The sequence below is a fragment of the Myripristis murdjan genome, chromosome 9 (genome assembly GCF_902150065.1).
Source record: "Myripristis murdjan chromosome 9, fMyrMur1.1, whole genome shotgun sequence".
Taxonomy (NCBI): domain Eukaryota; kingdom Metazoa; phylum Chordata; class Actinopteri; order Holocentriformes; family Holocentridae; genus Myripristis; species Myripristis murdjan.
The window spans coordinates 30,671,155-30,696,773 of NC_043988.1; the positions used below are offsets into that span (position 1 = coordinate 30,671,155).

At 42.2% G+C, this 25,619-nt stretch overlaps 1 protein-coding gene across 1 annotated transcript; it reads right to left on the reverse strand.

Annotated features, from left to right (window-relative positions):
• Positions 1–924: 924 nt before the first annotated feature.
• On the reverse strand, positions 925–24,016 carry sec14l8 (SEC14-like lipid binding 8). The gene is made up of 12 exons (XM_030060930.1): positions 23,688–24,016; positions 22,433–22,508; positions 14,920–14,963; positions 12,145–12,207; positions 11,852–12,040; positions 10,395–10,490; positions 10,185–10,245; positions 9,692–9,775; positions 8,303–8,409; positions 3,618–3,757; positions 3,164–3,333; positions 925–1,972 (listed from the first exon to the last, which is right to left on the reverse strand). Exons 1-12 carry the CDS (start codon positions 23,739–23,741, stop codon positions 1,818–1,820), a joined length of 1,239 nt encoding a protein of 412 aa, XP_029916790.1. The 5' UTR covers positions 23,742–24,016; the 3' UTR covers positions 925–1,817.
• Between the last annotated feature and the right edge of the window lie 1,603 nt (positions 24,017–25,619).

Sequence of the window (25,619 nt, forward strand, 5' to 3'; positions counted from 1 at the left end):
AACGGAAGGAGAAAATAATACCATGGAAAAGGCAGAATAATTTTCCAATACGCAGGAATTAATCGTGTTTTTCCATCAACAAGATCCAGTTAAGACACCTAAAGGCAGGGTAGAAATACGCCTCAGAGGAACTCAAATGTGCATCTGTGCAAATGAAGTTGAAAACTCAAACATTGATACTTGACAAGTGCATCTACAGCGTCCCACAAGAGGAAGTATCATGACATCCTGCATGGTTGAGCAAAACAAGGCAATCTAGCGGGTTTCCTATCAAATCCAACTACCTTGTGGATCTTTGAATATTTTGTCACAAAATACACGACAGATTGATCTCTCAAGGAAATTGAATCAGGTCAGCTGGACTTAGTTACATGTCTAGAAGACGTTTTGCCCCCTTATCCAAGTGGCTTCATCAGTTCATGCTGTTCATCAGACTACCAGTCTAGTCTAGAACGTCTTCTAGACATATAACTAAGTCCAGTTGACCTGATTCAATTCAATTTGTCCTTGAGATGCCTATGGCCTGGACGAATGAGAATATGCACAAACAACGGATTCATCTGCTTTTACATTTCCAAGTAGAAATGCTGTACCTACGCTCTGGAATAATTTCAGTCCACTCTAGAGGCATTGTTACACACTTTTTATTTTAAATATGGATTTAACACCAATAATAGTAATAATAATACTATTAATAATGATAATAATAATAATATCCATTTTCTGCTGCTTATCCAGGACCGGGTCGTGGTGATATCAGCTGAGGAGGGCAGCCCAGATGGTTTTTTTTTGTTTTGTTTTGTTTTTTTCTTCTTCTCGGCAACATCCACCAGCTCCTCCTGGGAATCCCAAGGTGTTCCCAGGCCAGCCGGGATGCATCAACCCCCCCAGATGCCCAAACCACCTAATAATAAGTAAATATGATTTTTTTCAAGCTAAGATTTATATTTTTTTTTCTGATGATCACACTCAGCCCAGAAGTACCGGGAGCATGAGGTGGTTGTTTTTGGTTTTTGCATATTTTTCCGCACAAGACGTTTGTCCTGCGAGGGAAAACAGTCTGTTACAGCTTCCAAGTAAAAGCCTACAAAGTAAAAACAAAGACATAAACTCTGTGCATGTGTGGCCTGCTGCAGAAGACCACCGAGTGTTTTTGCTTGAGGATCCAGAGAATGTCACCAAAACCGTTTTCTCTGAGAAAATAACCCAACCATTAAAATACAAAAATATTGTGATTAACTTCCTCAATCACCCACAATTTACATTCAATAATTGTCAGGCAGGTTTAACATATCTCCTGAGGCCATCACTGGTTATAACTTAGCATGAATAGTATGTAATACTGAATATTCTTAATTTAAACATGAATGCATATTATGTTAAATAAATAGATTATTCTGTGAGGCAATCTGAAATTTTAAGATTTCTTTTTTTTTTTGCACTGGAGATCAATCTTATTTCCATGAAATAATTTTAGAAAAACAAATTAAATTAAATTAAAGAAATAACTAAGCCAAGGAAAAGCTAGCCACCGATGTAAAAGTTCATAACTTAAAAGAAAGGAGGAGGAAGACAGAGAGAGAGAGAGAGAGAGAGAGAGAGAGAGAGAGAGAGAGAGAGAGAGAGAGAGATGGGGTGATCAAAGGGACATCAAACATTCAGATCGGCACAGAGCAAACACTTTATTTTTTGCTCCAAATGGAGGACACGTGTTGGAGGCTCGGGGTCCACAGTAAACGTCCACAGTAGCAGATGATTTTCACATCAGCTCTCTCACGCTGTGCCGAGCCGAGCCTCCGTCCTTGCCGTGAGCCGAGCTAATGGCCGTTGGTTCCCACTTGTAGCTGGTGGCTGGTCATGCCGTTGGGGGGGGACCGTGGGGACCGCATCTGGCCGGGCAGCAGCACCTCCACGGTGAAGCTGATCCGTTTGGCCTGGAAGATGCTGTAGGTGTTGTCGAACCGCAGCACGTCTGGAGAGACACGCAGAGGAAGAGGGAGACTGGTTCACAACGTTTCTGCTCGCTCTCTCTGTTTTAACAGTGAACACGCAGCTGATGCTTTCACTAATAACCAAAAGGATGGAGGCAGATACAGCTGACATGAAGCTTACATGCTCAAAATCATGGAACATGGAACCTCATATTAGGGCTGGAACGATATGCTTATCTCCTGATTCGACACTATCATGATAATTGGGTGCAGATTTGATATGTGTTGCGACTCTGAAGCACTGCAATTCGACATTACGATGTATTGCAATTTTTGTTTTTTTGAATTCTCCTCTAGATTGTGGATGTAAATTTTCATGAGGCTGTGATTATCCTAAAAGTCACATTGGGGTCAAGTTTGAAAAAATGTCTGTCTAAAGTGAAAATGGCTGCTATGGGGGCTAACATCATCACACATGAATCCAATGTGGTTCATTGAATCCACAAGAGTCTCGGCTTTCCAGTCAAAGCCAACTGATGCAGCTCCAAGACTGTTTAGGCCCCAGTCTGCACAAACACACCATTTTACAACAGGCCACAAGAACACATGTGGACTGCAGCGTTTGTGGCCCAAACTGCATGGGATTAGCAGAAGGTGGGCGTGTCTGCAAAGGGGAGAGCCGTGGCTGCCCGGAGAACCCATTTTCATTCACACATCTGGAGGTCAGAGGTCAAGGAACGACTTTGGAGCGATATTTAGTCCCCTTGCAGACAACTTACCATGGCATGTTTGGTACCAACAGATTCCTTTGGTTGTCTCGTTTCATATGATACCAGTATATTTACTGTAAATCACTTAAAAAAAATTGTATTAAACATAATTGCAGTATTTAACTGAATGGATTTTTCCCCTCCCCTTCCTCCTATGTGTTATGACATCTTATGAATGATAGGGGAAACAAAATCTAATTGCTAGTGATTTGATAGATATTGCACATGCGACATGATTCATTTTAGTGGGAGTGATCATTTTTATATCACTTTTCTTACAAAACATATATAAATAAAATATTGATGTGATTCTTGCTACAGTTTGTAAATATGTTTTCTTATGGCTAGACAATATAATTTCAGGGTCAGGGCATCCCTGCAGCACCGCAGCACTTCATTTACAGCTCATACAGCCTGCATACTGTGAACTTGATCACATTTCGATCACTTGTTCATACTCACACACTCCTGGGCGTTCGCAGGTCAGTGAGCCGTCCTCGGGCACCAGGTGGGCGTTGTAGCGCTCGCTGCGCAGAACCTCCTGCATCTGAGACGCCTTCTGCCATTCACCCATCTTACCCTTGAGAAACACCCCAAAGCCAATGTCTGCCCCGTCGCTGGCGAACTGCCACCTGGGAGTGAATGACAAAGATATATTAAACAAATAAAATTCTGCGTGTCTGATTTTGCTATGGCCATAATTTATGAAAAACATCAAGAGGCAGAAACAGCGGGGTGATGTGCAGCGTCTGAAGGTAGTACGAACTTCACTGAGCTCAGCTGCCATTTATCATAACTCAGATGAACATGCATTTTTCATCTTTACTTAAAAGGTCCCACTGAGATTAAAATTCTCTTTTTCACAAAAGACATACAGAACGGCACAGTGACTCCAGCTCAGTGACATCGGACTGACCTGAGGACGCAGCCGGGGAACAGGATCTCGTACTCCAGCTGCTGGGAGGAACCTCGACCAACTGTCAGACACTGCTCGTACTCCACCGTGACGTGATCCCGGACGTAGTAGGAGCTGGGAACTGGGCCTACATGGTTTATCTGGACCAGAGACACACACACGCAAGTGAGTCACAATAATTAGTGTGAATGCATGATATGAAATACTGAAATAGTCTGAGGGGAAAGGAGACGAGGATAAAGAGAAATCATGACTTACTGTGTCCTTGTGGCATCATCTATCTATAAATGTGTCTATTTTGTAAGCTTTTTGCTTTGTCAAAACCCAGCCTCAAGATTTAAGCATACAAATGAGAGCATGAGGTCTTTACTCTTTCCCTCTTTTTTTATTTATTTACCCACATCAAACAACACCATGGATGTTCTGTAAATCCTACACAACACAGTACTGGAACCAAACAGCAGGGGGCAGTGCGTGTCTGAATGTGAAAACGGGAGAAAAGGAGCCAGGAGACTCTGAGTTGAGAGTCAACACGAGTCTCAGTTCACTCGGGTGGGCGATCAATAAGAATATTTGTATCACAGATGACAGACAAAGTCAGAAAAAAGAACAACATGTGACTTTTCATGTGCCTTCTTGTATCTCTCTTGACCCTTCTTACACCAACGAGACCTTGTGTACTTCATGCAAAATTTAAGGGGGTTTAGAAGCCACGTTTCTCTGATTTCTAATCAAATTATTCAGGGTTATTCAACACAACTTCTCAGCAAAACTTTTTGGTTTCTTAGAAAGTGGCACCACCCCGCTTGGTGTTTGTCAGCAAGACTAAGACAAGTCAAAGTGGAATGAAACCATGTTTGTGCAAAATAAGTCCTGTCAAACTATCCTTGTGCAAATAATTGAATTTTGAAAAACTCAGGGAAGGTGCTGGAAGGAAGGCAGCAGTGAGAAATTAAAACAGTTTTATCAGGACCGGAAACATAACTGCACACCAAAGAGGACGAAGGAACATCATCTTGGAAAAATGTGGAAAAATACAGACAGAGAAAAATAAAATTGCCGAGGGAAACCTGCACATTGTGAGTGGGAGGAATTCTCTGTCTGGATCTGCATGGATCAGTCTTTCTCTGCAGTCTGCCAGAAACCAAATTTCATTTACATACATTTTTAAAATCAAAATGTCTGTAAGTGCATAGCTTCAGGTTCTTGAATGGTACCAAATTCTACGAAACAAAGCACTGGCGTTTTCCAAGCTTCCAAAAACCCTAAATCTTTCCTATCAGATAAATTCACCAACCACAGCTTGATGTATGTTAATCATGAGGCCATGTGGTGAAGATGAAGGTCAGCAGAGATACTTTTTCTACGCCCCGCATGCCTTTTTCTCCACGTTTCAGCTGAACTGCACATCACCCTGGAGGCATATAAAGAAACTGGTATCACACCAGTAAACATCATATGATGTGAGCTTTTAGGCTTTCAACTCTCAAAAAAACACACAAAACACAAGTCATTGTTACAAATCAACAGCTAAAAACTAATAAAGGAAAAAAAACATAAAATACAGTACGATGACAAAGACAAGGAAGAACAGCTAGCTCACTATCGAAGTAACCAAAAAAAAAAAGGGGTTAAAAAAAAAAAAAAGAAAATGTTTTGAGGCCAAGCGTCTCATATCTTGAATCTTGAATGCAGGCCACTCCAAAAAGGAAATGAAATCTGTCTCCTCTTCCTCATGTGTCCTGGGGCCAATTATTTATCTACAGAGACAGTGACAAACGTGAATTAAGTTTTCTCATTTGGAAAATGACCTGGTCGTGCACGACTACTCACACTGCTGGGTTCTTTTTGCCATCAAGCCGGCCAGCTGCTGGATACTAAAGTGTCTAGTAGCATCAGATGGGTGGATAAACCACTGGGTTCATCTTATCTTGTGCCCAGGCGCTACACTAAATCTATGCTGCAGGGCAGGAGGGCGTCGGGGGGGAAAGTGAAAGTCATCAGCTGCATGTTTCTGCCAGCGGGCGGGACCTACAGGCTGTTTAATGGTTGTAAGACGTGTTGACAGGCGTCTTACGAACACTTCTGCATGGCAACTGAGAAGACTTAAGGTTAGGGTTTGTCGAGAAAGTCGCAAAGGGCCAATGGAAGACGTCCAGGCTGTCATCTCCATGGTAACCAGCTGGACCGTCTCCATGTAGGAAAGATAGCTGCTGGCTGCTACAACAAGCTTTTTTGTATTATTTGCAAGAGAAGCAGGAAATTTAAAATTCCTCTTAGAGCGGAGGAGGAGACAGAGAAGAAAAAGTGAGTCGGCAACTTCACCCCGAGGGTTTTTAGTATTTTTTTTTTGTTTATTTTTGGCGTTTCCGAAGTCCCTCTGCGATGTGTTTGAAGACAGGCTAAGATATTTTCTCACCTGTTCAGTCTCTCCTCAAACCCATCCATCACTTTACCGCCCTAAGTGTTTTTTTTTTGTTTTTTTTTACCCAAAAATATTTTTGGTCTCTTCAACCAAAAAAACAAAAAGAAAAGAAAAAAAAAAACAGTCACACAACTGTTTCCATTTTCATGGCGACGACTTAACTCAAACTGTCAAACCAACAAGGAAGTAAGACAATAAATGACGGTCGTCAGACAGGCACAAGACACTGTCTGATGACATGTTTTTCTGTCTGTCTGACATCATTTTGGTTGACAGACACGTCTCATAGCCATAAAACAGCCTCCAGGACGGCTGGATCAGTTTGTCCGTCCATCAAATTCTGAACTCCACCTAAATCCTTTGGGCGAACTGTCATGAAATTTGGAAAGCATATTCATGCTCCCCAAAGGAAGACGCCTGTTAGTTTTGGTGGCCTCACGACTTTCCTGCTAGCACTTCCCTCAAGCCAAAATGACAAAGACCATTCACAAGATATGACTAAAGCTAATCAGCTGATTGATATTTGGTGAGTGCATTCATGCTTCTCAAAGGAAGATTCCTCTTGATATTGATAACCCCATTACATTTCCTCTTGTGCCCCCTCTTGGGCCAAATTGTCAAATCTGATATCTCTTACATCTGTAATGGTAATCTAATGGGAGGATTACCACAGAATTTGTTAACCATATTCATGTTGCCAGGCGGGTGAACCCTGTCAGCTTTGGTGAACGTATGACTTTTCCTCGAGCAGCACCCTCAAGAGAAAATGCACAAACCCCATTTTGACCACTTGCATACACCAGAAGGCCCATGCTTGTTAGTATTGTATGTATAGATTAATCTCATCAAAATGCATTTTTGTACACTTTGCATATCAGAATCCAAACATGGTTATCTTCCAAACCTCCAGATCACCTCAAGTCACAGCCGTCCATGTGGGGTACATCTACAGAGATATCACGTGGGCTCAGCCAGTCTGTTTCATTTAGTCAATCAAACCCCAAAATCTGACCAGTGAATGTGACACCTGCTACAATCACTGCTCCACACTGTGAAACAAAGTCGATGCAATTCAAGGTCGAATGTATATAAATGTATTGATCAGCCTGCTATGGACAGCCAGTCCAGGCTGGTCCTTGCACTGACATTGATCTGCTGTGATAAAACTGGCTCATTCATGTGAAATAGGATCACCAAGTCATTACACCGCCAGTATTAACAGCTTTAACATCTTGGGATCCAATGTTTAAAAAAAAAAATCACATCTGATGGCACTATGTTTAGTTCAGCCTCCTTTTTTAGCCTCGATGTCACATCACATTCTCCGGGGTTAAGCTGTTTTTCTTAAAGTTTTAGATCATTTCTGCTTCATCAGTCAACAAACACTTGGTTGCAAAAAGGAAAAACTGGCAAATGTGACCTGACAAATCACAAAGCTGAAAAGTTACTGCATGGCATTTGCAATGCCAGCGAGTGGAGCCATCGGGACGTCCCGCATCGAAGCAAAGCGACTGCCTTCTAACTACATAAGCAGATTTTGGGTTGTACATTTTAGAATAAAACTACTCGCACCGAGATTAAAGCAGGGGGTTCACAAGCCATGCTCACTTCAACATGCAGAGTTGATCTAGTGTAAACTAGTCTACAGTCAGCTTACGTCGCCTATCTCAGCAATAAATCATTTTCACTGCTACAGGTGGGCCGATGACTGGAATCACACTTGTACCCGTTACACCAAGTGGTGGTATTTATATCTGGCGAGGTTTGTAAACAAACAAAAAACAACAAAAAAATGACCCAAGATGTTCAAAATAAGTAAAACCATTAAAAAGTTATTGTGCTTCAAAAATTTGATGAGAATTGATGACAGCCAATAATTACAATAATCACAGTGCTGAAAGACTGCAAATGATTACGTAAGCCTATGATTTAGGCTCAATCACTCAATTTCAGATGAGCTACTTATATCAATAACAACAACAACAATAATAATAATAATAATAATAATAAACTGTTTGCAATAGCTTTATAAAGAAGCTGCTGGGTCATTTATAATTATGATAACGCTAAGGGAACTTCATGAACATATGCAATCTATGAGCTACGGTTCTCAAAAACATAGATAATGTCTCATAGAGATTACGGTTGTTTCGAATACTCATTTCTTCTGAGTTCATCGGCCCACCGTGGTCACAGCAGCAGAATCCCCACCCGCTGGTGTTGGGACGGGGCGGCCTGCTGGTAATTTGGACTGACTCACCATGGTCCGACAGCGGGGGTCTCCATCAGGATCAGTCAGCTTGCCTCCATATATCGCAGGCAGCTCCTCCTCGTCGATGTACTTCAGTAATACTTCCTGCCAGTTGTCTGTGAAGTCACGTGACAGGATGAAGGTGAGGGGAATGAAGTGTCAATTTATTTTATTTATCTGTAGCGCCACTTCTCTCTCCGTAAGAAGAGCAGAGGTCAGGGTCGGCGATGACAGAGAAATCGGTTCTGCTCTGCTCAGGTTTGCAAACTAAACTTTAAGCTGTTCTCTGCATTTCCACCAAATATAGATCAGTGTCCGGACAGAACAACTGGCCCTCAGCTGGAACTAGAAAATAGATCTTTTCAGCTGTGAACCGAGTGGGCGTGTGTTATTCTACAAGGAAAGATGAAGACGACTACCAAGAAACTTTGTGGTCTGGCTATAAATAGTAGATGAAAATGTTTTTGTTCAATACATTTTACATTTGGCTCTCTATGGGCAGCAGCTGTGCTTTTTCCCCTCACATCCTGCTCATTTCTCCAGGACAGAATCAGCACAGAATCACAGTTTACTATTCTCAATCTGAACCCTATCACATTCAGATTATGTAGGTTAATTATTCCAGCAGGTATGAGAGGGTCGGGCTCGGTCTTGCAGCTGAAAGTACGCGTCTTTTGTGCACGCCCACCATCGATGATGCAACGGCTCCGCTTGCAAAAACTGGTCACAGCGTGGCCAGTTCCTCGGTTTGCACCTTGGGTCTGAGAATCTTGAACCGAACCAGTTTGAGAACCAGAACCTTTTTTTTTTGGGTGGAGAAGGCGTGTCTGAGAGGTTCAGAGTGAGTGTTTGAAACCTCATGGCTGCAGGACATCACAAGCAACAGTGCTACTTTACACGATTACCACACAGCAATGAGTTCATGGTAGAGAGGACTGGCAGCCTCTACCTGACATCAGTGATACTGCTTGGTCATTTTTATCAAATATAAGACCACATTTCCCATAAACCTTGTTGTCCCCCCTCACTCCCACTTTATCTCCTTGAATTTGCATACTAGAGGGCTTTTTCCCCATCAGCCTTTCACTGTTTTCCACCTCCTGCCGTTCCTGGAGCCTCTGAAAGCTTTAGCCCTGCTTGCTCTGGAGGAACAGCGCCCTCTGCCTGTTTTCAGCTCTAAAACAATCCATCAGATTTACAGTGAAGTCCAACCAGGTGGCAAGCCGTTGTGAAATGAGATGTACAAGCGCGAAGAGGTTTATGGTACTTATACTGTTGTCTAAAATGCTATATGTCACATTTTCAACAGCTATAAGGGGGGGAATGAGCCTCCCAGACAGTCAAATGTGGATAACTATGACATATTAGTATGAAATATACTTTTAAAGAGGATCTCACCTCCCAGGACGAAGATCTTGTCGCGTGTAATCTCACTGAGAAAGTGCTTGACAAGGTTGTAGGCCACAGGAAAGAGTTTAGGGGCTGCAGAGAGAGAGAGAGAGAAAAAGAGTTTTAACCAACTTTAAGTAAAACACATTACACAGAGAGCATTCTCACAGTTTCAGACAAACTGCCCCTCTGAGATCAGCATGTGAACAAAATACTGATAAAAAAAAAAATACAACAAAATACAATAAAAAGCCAGAAGAATCAATAAATTCTTCATCTGAATCATCATTCCTTTAAAAAAAAGAAAGAAAGGAGTGCAGTGGCTTGGTGCCTAAGAGTTCATATTTGAGGGATTCACAACCCAGTTAAGTCAGTCGACTGAAGTAAACTGACAGATTGTGTTGTTTCTGCTCATTCTTTTATCATGCATGGATCAAGTGTGATCTACTCTGTCTTCAGGACCGGTGACGGAGACAAAAAAACAAAAAAAACAAAAACGTACCTTTAATGACAAACAGTCTTTTCAGTCCCTCTGGGTAGTTGTCTTCAAACATCTGGAGGATCTGGTGACACAGAGGAGTACGTTTAGAGACACATTTCCCCTTTAGTTTTCAAGTCTAACTACCTTAATTGTGTGTGTGTTTGTGAGAGTGTGCGTGTGTGTGTGTGTGTATGTGTGTGCGTGTGTGTGAGTGTGTGTGCTTGCACATACCTCCCCATAGGTCTCAATCGCAGGCTTCCACAAGTGTTTGAGTCCCAGACCTTCGACGTCATAGATCATAGTGATCGACTCCACATTCCTCCCCAGCTGCAGCATAAAGAGCAGAGAGAGAGAAAAACAAAACGGAGGAGGGAGAGAGGAAAAAGAGGATCAGCCGACACCATCGCTGTGACCTGTGGACTTCAATTCAGCATGTTTGTAATGAGATGAAATGATGCAAACAGATGTCATGACGAGACTGACAAAACTGAGTGGTAAATTGACAAATCCTAAAAGCAATTTGATTAAAATGACCGTGATTTGATAAACCATCATTCATCATTTATCATACAAACAGTAAAATTGCCATTTAAAGTAAGCAAGAAAATCTAATTTCCCATTGAGGGATGATAAAGTTGAACTGAACTGAACTTGTACCCCCAAGTGGGATGAAAGTATTAAAATTAATAAGTAACTGCATTGCATATGTCATATATTGTGTTCAGTGATGCAATATGCAATATATATCTATACATATATATATACACAATTTTAAACAGCCCTACAACACATTCAGTTTATCTGCAGTTTCCACCACCGATCATGATTTTGACGTTCCCTTTATTTCAAAATGGGAGTGAGTCGTAATCCCAGATAATCCACGACTGACAGATCAATCACTCGTCCACGTTTGAGGAACGGAGTTAACCGGATGAGCGTTAGCAAGATGATTTGAACTGGCTGACATCATGCTGGTGTGGATTAACTGAGCTGTGTGTGAAGAGCGGAGCCCGGCTCTGTGGCTGCTCGGCTCACGTTCATACACACGACCAGTTCACCACCAGGCAAAGTGACACACACACCCCAAAAATTTCCACAACATCTTTGAAAAGCCAAAAAAAAATATGGAAAAGTCGAACGAAAAGAGACTATACAAAAATCAATAAAATATGACAAAAATTCACTCTAACCACTGAGCCGGCTGAGCTTTTTGCTGCTGTGAACTTCCAATTGCCAGTAGAAATGCCCCAACCTTTGTAATCATATTTTTTAAATAAAGGCTGAAATCCTGCTTTGTTCATTGTGCTATAATCAGTCTTATTCAGCAATTTTTTCATGTCATATTTTCTGCATTTTATTGTCTTTTTAAATGTTTTGAAGTCTTACAGTGTTAGAATTTTATTGCTTAATCTTGTTTAGTCTTTGATTGTTGCTGTAAAGTGCACTGAGACACTGAGACTGTGATATTGCTCTTTAAATAAACTCAGACTTGAGTGGACTCCCTGGAAGGGTCGAGGGTTAACTTCTTATTTAACTTCTTATTTAACTCTCTTATTTAACTTTCTTATTTAACTGGATGCTTCTGGATCTCAGAGCTGTGTCGCCGCTCTGGGGCGTCTCTCAGCTGGAAGCCACAACACACCCGTCTCTCCTCCTCCTCCTCCTCCTCCTCCTCCTCCTCCTCTTACCCTCTGGGACTGCAGGCTGCACTCCTTCTGCAGCATCTCACAGTCTCTGATCTTGGACTTGATGAAGTCTTGCTTGGTGGCGGAGAGGAAGAGGCCTTTGGGATCCACGGGGCCGATGACGTCGTACCAGACGGGGCTGCCCTCGCGGTCGTAGCCGCACATCCCCCCCGACAGATACTTCTCTATCACCTGCAAACACAACAGACACCTCCATGTGAAACCCCTGCTGGTTTAATCAGAACAAACGACGTGCTGAAGCTACTCATCACAGCTAACAACACTGAGAGCTTTACCTCTGGTGGGCGCCAGTCTGTGATTATTGTGTCTACTTTCATGTGTTTCCTGAACTCCACATGCTGAAAGAAAAGACGGATGCATGTTAACATCGGCACTGGAAACATCACCTTGTGGTTGTATGCCAAGTTGCAGCTTACATCCACGTCTGTCCAGACTCATACAATATTTGCAGCGAAGAGTTTGAAGGCATTTAATGAACAGTAGTAAGTGAATTTCAGGGCGAAACAGAAGATTTGTTTGACTCAAGTGAACAATTTCCAGTGAGAAACAAATTCACTTCACTTAGAGACTATTATTTTTTTATAAGGGCGGACAGAGGACTGATAGAGAGCTTCATCACATGGTGCAATTATAATCAGCTGAAGCTCAATAACAGCAAGGCCAAAGAGCTTGTGGTGGACGACCAGAGGAACAGGAGGCCCTCTGTCCTGGTTGTCATCCAGGGAGAGGAAGTTAAGAGGGGCGACTCAATACAAGCACGTTGGGGTCTAAATTGATTAAAAAAAAAAAAAATCGGACTCCTCAGTGAAGGCCAGAGCAGACTGTTCTCCCTGAAGAGACATTTGACAAGTTGACACTTGACGTTTTGGGTATAAAATGACTTGTGTGAAACATTGTGATTAATGAATGAATACCAAGTTATGGCCAAAAACGCGTTTTGTACAGTCACAGTAACATATTCTAATTTGTTCATCCACGAGTCCAAGTGGGAGTTTGTGCCGAATTTGAAGGAATTCCCTCGAGGTGTTCCCGAGATACCGTGTTCAGGAGAACGGGACAGCAGAAAACACAATGCCTCCGGCCGGCGCGGAGGCGTGGAAATCGTTTAGCGCAGGATTAATGAGTTGGAGGAGCAGATCGAAACACGACAGAGCGCAGCTGGCACGGTGCGGTGGTTTAAGTGGCTTAGGAGGTTTTAGACACCTGAAGTAAAACCTGCCTGATCAGCAGGAGGGGGATCAATTGTACAGTATTGTGCATACACACACAATCACGCACACACACACACGCACAAAGGGGAACAAACTGTTCCACATATACCTCATACATGTTCATAGGCCAATTTCATACATAAAATATCCTCTTTGTTTTTTCAACATAGCAGATAAATGTTTTAGATTATTTTTCCCCCTATTATTTTTATTGTATTTTAATTTATTTTGACACGGCAGACAGATTTCAGAAACAACTGGCTATAATCAAAATATTCTGAATATTACAGCGCCGGCTCAGTGTCCATGAGTCACCGTGCGCTGTGATTTGTCCTGCATTTACCTTTGTGCGTATTAGTGAACACGGCAGACTTTTGTGAGTCACGGTGACTCGTGGTTATTCCTGTGTTCATGAACACGCACCGGGAAAGCTCCTCCACTAATTCTATTTTTAGAATCATAATGAGACATGCGTGCTCTACTGAACGATATAGTACGAGGGAGATATTTTGAGCTACGTGTGTCTGCCCTGCCTGCCAGTTCTACCTACATTCATGACCCTCATGTGTGCACACGACCTGTCCATATCACTGTGCATGTTGTTGGATATGAGCCAGTGTTACTTTGCTATTATTTTCTATTGGTCTGTAGGAGAACTGTCTGTATGCAAATACTGTTTGAATCACAAATGGGCAAAGAAAAAACTACAAAGTGGAAGAGATTATTGTAGTTGTAGTTGATTAGTTTGAAGTGAAAGTGAATGGGATCATCATGTAGGTTTGTGATCGAATTTGGTTTACAGAGACAAAATGACACTGTTGAGTCTTCAGCCTTAATCTCTATTGTTTTTGCCTCTGTGTGTGTGTGTGTGTGTGTGTGTGGGGGGCCGTGGCTGATCTGGGAACCCACTGGGCGTTTCAGCCTAAAAGTTATGCCTGTGTGATGAAGAACCTCTCGTGGTTGTGATGATTCATAACCTTTCCAAAAAGTCTCTCTCTCTCTTCACTGTCTAGCTCGCTCTGTCTCTACAGGGCCGTTATATGCCGCTCTCTTCTTGTTAATCTTTAGTTGGCTGTTTTTGGCGTTTGTAGCTATAGATAACAAGCCAGCAGGCGAATTTAGTGAAGCAGATGATGATAATGCTTGACACGCAACAACACACCAGTACTAACACTGCATGTAACTGCTGTTGGTTATACAAGCAGACATTAAATAAACTCAGAACTGATCCGTTTTTAAATCGGGGGCAAAGACAAGTGTATTCTGTTAGGTTAACTAAAATGAATACACGCGATGTAAAAATGTATGTCTTTTAAGAGAGATTGGAGTATTTAAAGTATTGATCTGCATCCGTACTTTAAAGTGAAAACAAGAAAGCGACTGTATGGAACCAGAAATAGATTTCCTCGACTTTGCATATTTCAGAATGGCAAAAGAATGGCATTGTGGAAGTGAAAGTAATTGACATACATTACTGAATTTGGGTAGTCCCCCAAGAAGCAGTGTGTGAGTATGAGGATTACAGTGACATTTAAAAAGGCAATCGCCTAGCACGGGGTGTGTTATGTCACCTTTTTTATGTTTGGATGCTGCCTGCTGTGATGATTTGCTGCATTATCTAAAGTGCTCGCTATTTATCTTATCCTTATCTGGATCTTTTTCCTCTGCAGTCACGGTGACCCCACGGGGATCACTAAAGTTTTATGTGTTTAATCCACAGCTTGAGTCGGTGCATGTGCTGGACTTGAGGTCCTTCCCGCAGGCAGCAGTTTTACGCTGCACAAATCAGTCGTCTCTCGAAATGTTTTCTCTCATATAACACAGAATGTGGGACGGTACCTTTCGCAGCATGGCCTCCGACTTCTGGATGTTGAAGTTTCTGGCTGAAAAAGATAAGTGAGACACAGTTAAGAAAAGGGGCGGGGGCGTTGAGTAACACAGAGCAACTGTCCATGACTGATTTTTATTAAAAGTGTCTTTTGAGGCCATGGCAAGGGGGATGAACCACAGTATTCAACGGTACTGCCATTTCTGTCTTTCCACACAAACGGCGTCCTTGTCGCCTCCCCTGCTCCGGCACTAATGGTAGAAACATGACTGACCGAAAGCTGGAAGCCCACCGGGTAAGAACCGAGCCAGCGGAGAAAATATCTTCAGTGCCGGTGGTGCGAGACACATTCCCGTCTTGCTCTGCACTCTCATCTGTCTCTAACCTTTGACTTTTTTAAAATTTTTGCTTTTAGTCAAGGAACAGTGTCAGTCTCACTATTATCACTTAACTTCAACACTGTTTTCCCGCTTTTACAGTTTCATTTCACTGTTTCATTTCTCATTTTCACATGATTTCATTGTCAAATGCACTGTCCTGTATTGCAAAGAACTGTATAAATTCTGCGACGTAACATCCTATGGTGATGTTATCAATAGACACGCCATTCTGAAACCCCGAGGTTCAGTTTATCACTCTGTCCTAACATTTATTACAGGTGGCAGTTTATTTTACTCATTATTGCTTGTATAAAAAGGTTGGGTGGCCATTTCTAACAGTAAGATGTGAGAGGCAATGGTTTCTATTTATTTATAAAGCCCTTAATCACAACTTCCCATCATATATCACTACTTGAATTAGTCCTATAGTCATTATCTGACACTCCAAGTGCCGCGTGTAAACACAAAACACTTTGGGAAAATTTGCTTTTAGTTTTTGTGCTGCACACACTTGGAACAATTTACAACATTAAAACACAATTGTTCCTATAGTTCAGTTTAAAACCACGATTACAAACCACTCTGCTCTTGAGAGAAATTGTTTTTAACTGTGTTCTGTTGTTTGTTTCTTTGTTTGTAGGGCATGCCGTCAGTGATCTTCGAGATGTAAATAAAGGTTGAATGAATGAAAAAAAAAATCTTGTTTGTTTGATTGTCTTAAGCCAATTCAGTTACAAAACTGATAAAGGAGAGAAGGCATGAGACGAGGTCAGTGAGGTGTGTTGAGTCTAAAGCCAGAGTCTTTCCGTGTCACGAAGGCGGCTCTCTTTTGACCCGGCTTCATCGCCATGGTAACAGATGCTGTGAACCCTAACCTGCTCCAGACCAGGCTATATTCAGAGTTTTGACTTAACGTCTTTCTTTTCTTCCCTTCTTTTGCTTTTTTTTCCCCTCTTTGCTTCAGGTAATACGTCTCTAAACCCTTTAAATTTGATGCTGAACATCATCCACAAAACACAAGAACAAAAAGCCACAGCGGCTCCATCCCACTCTGCTATTTTTATGCTTGGTCCTTATTTGCTGCCAAGTTTGTTTGACGCTGCTGATGCTGCATCTAATACAATTAAAGTGTATCACACATAGGCCTAATATTATATCAACTGCATTTATTTCACTTGATATTGACAAAAACAACAGTGATTTACATTATAGGATAGTGTGAGTCCTAAATGCAATTCTTGAGTGTGATGTTTAATTAATAGAAATAAACTGGGAGATGATTTACAAATTTAGACAATCTGCAATTTTCTGCCAACATTCTTCTCTGGCCTTATTTGCAGCCACATGACTGTAATAATTTTTTTTGTCTTCCTCATAGCTCTTCATAATGACAGTTTGTTCCTCCTGAGTGAAATAGGCGGCATCAGATAGGTCCAATTTGTGCAGAAGGAGTCAAATGACGCACCTCTTTTAATGTGAACATGCACAGAGCTCAGAGAGGAGAGCCAATTGGTAACCACCGTCCTGATAGCAGTCACCTCTGACTGGGGCTTTGGGTTTAGTGGAGCCAGATCACATAAAGAAGGCCTGACTCTGATGAACTGGCTTCGTAGTGCGGCCCTCAGGAGGTTACATCCTCCACAAATGTAAAGAACCACCAGAGGCTGTAAAAGAAGCTGACCATAGTGTTGCCTAATGTTGTCTTCTGCTAACACACAGCGTCCTGGGGCCGTTTGCTTTAAAACCAATCAAATGGACTCGCTAGCAGGCATGGCAACAGGCTTTTTCCCCAAAACTCAGCTGTGACTTGCAAAGGCCTTCAACCATCAGACGTCCTACCTCACAGCGCAGCCGACCCAGAATGCAGTGCGCACACAGTATTAATAATCTGTGTAAGGTGATTAGCTCGGCAGCTGACAACAGCACTGAACGCCCCTTCGGAAAAACAACGGAGGCACAGCGGCGGCCTGCCAACCTGGACCGATGCCGCAAAGTGAGACTTGGCTCTCCGTTTGGGCGACTTAAACGGGGCCTCTGCGGCTGCTGCTGACTTACACTGAGTGAAATATCTGAACGCTGCTCTTGATAGTAACGAGTTTCAAAATGTACAAACTTTATCCAACCATTGGTTTCCATTCCTTCCACTGCAATAAAATCCTCCACATGAGTTTTCCTAAAAGTAGCAGCGCTGTTTTGTCTTAAAATTGGGGTGGAGTGACACAATCCCTACGCCAGGGAAAATAGTCCCTGAGGAAACGTTTAAGTGTTTAATATTCAAAATCACCGGTGTGGTCCTTTAACTGCATACAACAAGCTGTATCAGATTTCACTGTTTCTGCCGCCATCAGAGCTGCCACTTTGCTTAGTCACTTTGCATCAAAACACTCCTAAAGGTCCTCAGTGCACAGCCTGGGAATCACATTCACACAGCCTCCATCTCTGAGCCAGAACTGTCAACTAACTGGTCAACAACAGACTGGGCTTATTGATTTTTTCTGTATATATATATTTTGTTATAATAGCAGGGCATCAGTGTGAAAACAGCAGTTTAAAAGATGAAGACTAAATACACAATCCTTCTTTTGGCCTTTAATCAAACATTTACTAACAACTCTGCAGGCATCACCTCACCAGTCAAGAGACGATTATTTGACTCATGAAGGCTCCTAAAAAATGACCACTGACACTTATCATAGCATAAACCAATAAAAACTGAAATGATATCTGACTTTTTTTTTTCTTTTATAACCCCTTAGATTACGGTCACCTTGCACTGGAACACACATCAGCCAATCACATCCTGGAATGTGTCCAAAAACTTTGGAATAGGACATCATCACTTTTGCACCACCACTGTACATGCTTATAGCCCTTTTTTTTTTTTTTTTTTTTTTTTTGACAACACCAAAAGCTGTCCAATCCTGCCCGTTTTATAAAGTTTGTGGAAAGACAAAATAAATATATCCTGTTACAGTTTAAGGGTGCAGATCTGTGTCTGACACAGGTTCAACGGGAAAAAATAGCCCATAAAGACCTTCTATATTTCCCTTTACAATTAAAATTTTAATCCCTGAATCAATTTAAGAAGAAATTGATTTGCTTTCTGCCAGTTCATGCTTTGTCATTATCCACGGTCCAGTGTGATTTAAACACAGGCCTGGCGCCTGTGTGCCCTCTGGCCATGCGGCTAATGACAGGTGAAAGCAGAAGTAATACGTAAATACGCAGTCCGCCATAAACCTTTCATCAAACATTTGACTTTAGTTCTGTATGTGTGACCACAGCCTGTAAATGCTGGGAGAGGAGCCTAAAGCCAGTGGTTATTCTGTTAATTTGCTTTTCACAACTGTTACCGAAAGGCCCCGGGACTTTAGGTCCTACTGCACGGGGAGTTTGGGGAAAGCGAGGCTCTTCAAACAGTGTGTACTGTTTGTGCATGGCTGATTATTTTGCATGCCTGTTTAGCTTTATTTCAGCAACGGGGACACCAGTGCAACCTCATCGACAGCTAAATGACCGGAGTAAAAAGTCCTTTAAAAAGAAGCTATAAACACTGCATCATCTTTCCACGTGTAAAAACTTTGCTTAAGGGGTTTCTTAAGGATCAAAACAGATGTTTTCCTATCTGCTGTCTGCTGATTAACACGTAAGATCTGACCAATCAATGTATAGAAGCTCAAAGACCGCTACACAGTCGGTTTCTCCAGGCAAAAACGCCTCAAAAGGCTTGTTGTGCTCAGGAAAAACAAACCAAACATTCATCATTTGTGATTTCTTTTTACTGTATTTCTTTTTCAAAGAAAAAGTTGAGTCAACATCCAGCTGTAGCCGATATCAGGGAGAGCGAGAGTCACAGAAAGGCACTAAGCCGAGATGTGGGGACGCCTTGAGAAAGGACTGGAAACTGGACTTGAGGAGGGATGAGTGTTATCAAACGTCCACCTCACTGAACTCTGGCGCACTGTTGCATAACGTCGAGTGAGATAACCCAGCACATTACATCTGACACACCTTTTGAAAGCCTGTCACCGGTTGAATCGGCACCATATGACCCGCATTTTTATCTCTCGAGGTTGAGTTCTTTGAAGACGGACCCAACCCCAGCTGGAGTCTGCGTCATCGGCCAGCTGGCACGTCGCTTCGCTGGTTCCTCTCAGCGGCTAAATCCAGAGGAAGAGGAAGGTCGCCGGCCTCTAGGACATCGCTCATAATGCTATCACATAAACCGGGAAGTGTCCATCAGCACATCCCCCGTAAACACTGGTAACGTCCACATAACTGAATCTGAGTTTTAGGAGCTCAACACATTTCACTATGCACTGTTTTCTTTACGGCTTTTTGAGGCCATTTACCTGCCATTCAAACTGGAGTCCTGACTTGCCTGCGATGCAAATCTCTCCTTTTTCATGCTGGAGCATCAAACAGAGCTTGACACACACACACACACAGAGGCAGACAGTCAAATGGCCCACATTTAATCATTAAGAGCAATACACTCAAACAGGAAGAGCTGGTTCCCCTTTAGCTCTGGGTGAGAATTTGTGACCTTTGATGACATACAAATACGCATATTTTCTGTTTCTGTCTCTAACGGATGACTGATCACTACTATAACCGTCATGTGACTCAACTATTCTGAATTCATGTAAAAACGGTAGCTAGTTTGAAATCATTAGGAGATGAACTGGGTAGTTAGCATACGCAGGAACACTCAGCCTTCTTCAAGAGAAAAAACTTGGATTGACATGTGATCTGTGGAGGGAAAACTACACGACAACTGAGATGAAACTCCCATTCATATTTGCCATAGCAAATGTGATAAATGGCCAATAAAAATCATATGACCCGTTCAAGGTACACTTTCTATCACCTAACAGATTGTTACTGACAGTCGAGACGGAGAAATTTTTCATTTGTCGTTGCAGGCGTGATTTTGAGGCAGGTATTTTGTGTTTTTTAGGTGTGAGGAGAGGAGCATCAGCAAGGGCGAGGATTATTTTTCTCTCTGAAAATGCAACATGTTCACAGTCCTGTACCTTGCACTTTTTGACTCAAAACTGAGGTTGTTCTTTTTGGCTTTTCCAGTCACTATAACCAAACTCTCAGGAGATCTGGGTCCACTATCCAGTCATGTGACCCCGCCCAATGCTGGAGACCTCAGAGTGATTTTTGACTCCATTTTTAAATTTGATAAATAGATTAACTCTGTAGTTAAATTCAGTTTTCTTCTTTAGACTACATATTAAAGTCCTTTTATTTGTTTTTAAAGCTCTCCATGGTTTGGCAGCCTCCTATCTACTGATCAGACCTTTTATCCCCCTCTGTTCCAGTAAGATCACTTCCATCATCTGTTGCTTTTTAGCCACTCCTCAGGCTCAAGTTTGTTCTGTCGTTGATTCCACCCTCTTGGAGCCTCCTTAGAGTGGCCCCCTACCTCATTTCTATATTTATCTTGACTTTTTTGTAACACTTAAAGTGTAAAAAAAAAAACAAAAAAAAAAAAAACAGTTTTAGTTTGGCTAGTTTGCTCATTGAGTTTTTGGACGCTGGATGTTATGCCGTTTCATTTGGATATAATTTGTTGAGCCACCATTTGGATTACGTTACATTTTTGGTAGCTTGGATACGGATTCAGACTACTGCAGCCGCTGGATTAAGGCATTGGATTAAACTGTTTAATTTCCATTATTTGTGCTTTGCTGTCATAGCTGCTAGCTAGCTGGACTGATTCTGAACCTTGCTGGTTATTGTATTCAAATGCTCCTTCAAAATAAAAGTCTGACTGTATTGTGTATTGGCTGTGGTTCTCCTGGGAGGCAGAAGAACCAGCTTTTGACAGAGGGTGACTCAGCACCTTTGTAATGTGACCACAAGTCTTTATTTTTTATTTCCATTACCTTCACAGCATATGTACAGCACATTTATTTTATTTCAATTTTATTATTTTTTATATGTATATGTTGTTCTTAATGCATATTTTGTGTCTAATTTTATATTTTTAAAATGTAAAGCACTTTGGTCAGTGTCTGTTGTTTTTCAATGAGTTATCTAAACAAACTTGACATAACTTGCCAAAAAAAAAAAAAAAAAACTAACTCAGGCAGACTTTTCCTCCCTCTTCCCACAGCTTCACTGAAACATGAAATCCACATGGGAACACTCACATTGAGGGTGACATGGAAATAACTGGAATCATTCAGGGCACACAGCGCCCAAACAGACCCTCATTGTGCGGGCTCCAACACTGACCCTCTGAAGGGGAAGGAGGCCCTTTGGAGCCTCTGTGGTTATTCAGTAAGGCTTAATTACAAGAACAATGCACAATCTGAGATGTACAGTACAGCAGGCTGCCCTCCGTGGACTTTATTCCCTGTGCATTAAGTCTCATGTTTTTAATTTCTACTGAAAAAAAAAATATCCTCGAAGCTGTTGTTGCACAAGATTTCTGCCCGGCGACAAAAGATTAAAAGGAGGCAAAGGGAAGTGTGGCAGGGTTTGTACTGACAGAAGGGCTGTCGTCTACCGTAGTCCATCTTTAATGTGATTAGCCCTAGATTAAGATGATACACGGCGTGCTAGCTCCCTGCTCCAGACCTGAGCACAGCCCGGCCTCGATAAAAACATGACCTCCTCTATCACTGCTTCCCATTTCCTCCCCAAGTGCATTACCTCAAATTTCCCAGGCTGCCGACTGGTGATATTTAGTCTGAAGATGCCCAGACTGTATTTGACCTGTCCTAGGTTTGGAATAAAAGCAGCTTTGATGTTTCAGTCGTGGTTTGAGCATCGTGTTCAGCTTGACAAAACAGTTTTTCATGGGCTACGTCTCCCTCTTTCCCAATCCCACCAGCGCGTCTCCCCCCCTGCGCACCAGAGGTTTGCAAATGTTTCATCACACCCTTTCATGTAGCAACAGCCTGCAAACCTCTGCAACTTCTCCTCGTTGCAAAAGCACCGTATTTTGCACAGTATTTTCTTTGCGAATGCACGCAAATAAATCCATGCAAATTACTACCCTAACCCAAAGGGGGGGGGGGGGGGGGGGGGGGGGGGGGGGGGGGGGGGGGGGGCAATTACGGCGAGGTGCTGCTCTCCTGTGAGGACGGGTCGTGGTCATTTTGCTTCAGCAGGTGCTTGACCTTACCTCTGAGCCATCGTAACAGGAAGTGGTCATCCTGGGCAGGAAGCTGAGGGAGAATGTCTTGTACCCTCTCTCGAAACTTGCCAGGGGAGACAGGTGGGGGCAGAGAGAAAAACAGTTTTGAGATATTTGCCCAACAACAACGTTTGCACAACAAGGAAAACAACAATTTCAAAACACAATAACCAGAGGCACGAGGATCCCACCGGGTCAGCAAACACAGCCCTGGAGAACAGCCTCGAGCAACACTTTGTTGTCTCTTTAGTGCGAGGATCCTTTAATTTCTGATCACCAGGATCCATTTCCAAACGTTGCCAGCTTGGGGTTTGATGACTAATTGTCTTTACATGCCCAAATTAGCCTGGTCGAGGCCTGGAAATATTTTACCATCAGTGCAGAAACAGCCAAGACAACCAACACCTCATCACATATATATATTTTGGTTTTTAGTTTCATTTCATAGTGGACTCATTTAATTACAACATGCCATTATAAAAGTCACAGAAAGAACTAGCAATCCTATGATAAATGTCAGGGACACTATAGCCTACAAATAGATTATCACAGCAGAAATACAACTGTAAAGAACTGAATTAAAATATTACAGGGACATTGCAGTGGCATGAAGATTAAAGAAAAAATAAAGTGCAATAATGTCAATAAACTCACCTTAGAGCAGCACAGATACACTGTGAGCCTCTACGGTCACGTTAGAAAAATATTATAGGCCTACTGACAACACTGGAAATATAAAGTACCATGCAGCTCAATGAGGTCACCAGAAACTCACTGATAACTGAGCGCCACGGTACTACAGGCTATATGAATACTACAGGATACTGAAAAACACCACACAGCACATGTCACCGTGTTTTAACGGTGTTTTAACGGTGATGGTTTGTTGTTTTAGTGTGGATCTCGGGAGGAATAAGCTGGAAGATGTGCGTGTGCGCTCAGCTTAATGAGGATCCTAACCAAACCATTCAGGTCCTTTTAATGAACTTAAACCTGCGTGAGTAACGCAAACCCTCTGTGCGCCGGGACAAAAACATTGCAGGAAAATAATCGTGACAGCAGAGCTCTTCCGCATGAGTAAAGAAAAAAAAAACAGTACATCACATGGCTTTGCTCGACAGGGGAAATCTGCCTCCAAAAAGATAGGGCATGCGTGGTCATCCTCAACGCAGGCGGAAAACTACTATCATCTGGCTTCTTTAATTGTATGTGTTTGTTAGTTGATTAGAGGGGATGAACTCACCTGCTGCAGCACCTCAGCCTGCTTGGGGCTGAGGTCGCCAACCCTTCCGCTCATGGTCGCTTGTCAGACGCGGAGGGGAAAAGCCTCCAGAGCGAGCCGCGCCGCCGCAGAGCACAGAGCCTTCGTCCCCGGACAGAGCACCGTACCAGGCGGACTGCTGGGTTTCATGCGTCCCCGTCTGCCTGTCTGCCTGTCTGTCTGTCTGCCTGCCTGTGTGTCTGCCTGCCTGCCTGGGCGCACCGAGTGATGCTCAGACTGTCTGCCGGTCAGCTGTCAGGTGAACAGGGAGAGGGAGGGAAGACATGGAAACAGAGAAACGCCCACAACCAGATGACTCCACCAAAGATAGGACACATGACAGAGACTTCACCCGAGAGGAGGGTGGAGCACCGAGCTCTGGCACAGCCTCTTTTTATTTCAGGGGACCACGCGGTTCGTGTTTACGGAAAGGGATTAGAAAAAAAAAAAAAAAAAAAAAAAAAAAAAACTCAGACTCGCACTTAATCCCCCAAAATCCTAAAATTGAATTCTGACATTAATTAACTTGCTTGTGCGTGTGCACTGTGTGTGTGTGTGTGTGTGTGTGTGTGTGTGTGTGTGTGTGTGTGTGTGTGTGTGTGTGTGACCCCAGTCCTTGTCCATACATCATTTCTACAATCTATTTTATTCTTAAACTTATTTAGTTTTTTAATTCTATGAATTCTTATTTTTTTCCACTGTTTTTACTATCACAATTTACTTCTAAATGCCATTTACCACATTTCCCCTACTTCTTTGTTGTTTGTCTTTAGTAATATTTGTCTCATTCTGATTCTGATTCTTGATTAATGTGTTTTATTGTTAAATATCTGACATTATTTGATTAGTGCTAATATTTTCCCTGAAATTCATTAGAGCTAATATTTGCCTCTTGGTAAACATTACACTCCTGGCTAGTCAGGATGTTTTTGCATGAACTGGAATGATTGAGAAAAACTGTAAATACTTTTCTTCTATATCTGTTGCTTTTCTTTCCTTCTCCCAGGGACAATGCATTGCATAGCATTTTAATGTGCCGGGTGTCTTATTTGATTTCAATTTGATTTGATGACTTGTTCCTTCCTAACAATAATTATCTGTATGAGAGGTGTTATTATCTGCAGCTTGATTTAAAAAACAATCTCTCTCCGTTATCAAATACCTGTCTCAAACATACTGAACAACATTAAACAAAATAGCAGGCAACACTGTGTTGAATTGTGCATTTATTCATTTGCACAAATTGTTGGGTCAGACTATCGATACCAAGTGAAGGGATCGCTCTGTCTCAGATTACACATAGACAATCTTTGGTTGCTGAAATCTTACACATGCGCACACACGACCGCGAATTTAAAATAGCATATAATGAAATAAAATAAAATAAAAAATAAAGGATGATTAAATGATGGGTTACAGTGGACATGACGTTAATTGCTGCTCATCCTGATAATATGATGTTTGGTCTTGTATGCGTGGCACGCGCCGGCAGAAACACGTGCAGTTTGTTTAGAGGCGTGCAGTCCTGCAGCGGAATCTGTGGTAGTGTCACATTCATTCATTTATTCATTCAAACAATGAATGAATGAATGAATGTGACAGGATGACCCGTAATCTGAAAACGTCTTGAGATGAGTTTACTGTAAAATACTCGTGTTTTTCTAATGTAATTTAACTCTGTTAAGTCTGACACACACACACACACACACACACACACACACACACACACACACACACACACACACACACACACACACACACACACGTGTTCACAGACAAGTAAATCTATCGAAATTTCATGAGCAAACAGTTTATTTTGGTGATATTATGCGCAACATCTCAGCCGCCTCGGAAGGTGTGTTCTCTTCACATGTGAAAACTGGGCTAAATGCAAAATAATGAGTTACCTTGAAA

Coding starts and splice junctions, on each gene's coding strand:
- sec14l8 (XM_030060930.1), bottom strand. CDS start 23,741: ATGAGCGGAAGGGTTGGCGACCTCAGCCCCAAGCAGGCTGAGGTGCTG. Junction 12,041..12,144: donor CAGACTGGCGCCCACCAGAG/GTAAAGCTCTCA, acceptor TTGTGTTTGCAG/GTGATAGAGAAGTATCTGTC. Junction 3,758..8,302: donor ACCCCCGCTGTCGGACCATG/GTGAGTCAGTCC, acceptor TCTCTGGTCCAG/ATAAACCATGTAGGCCCAGT.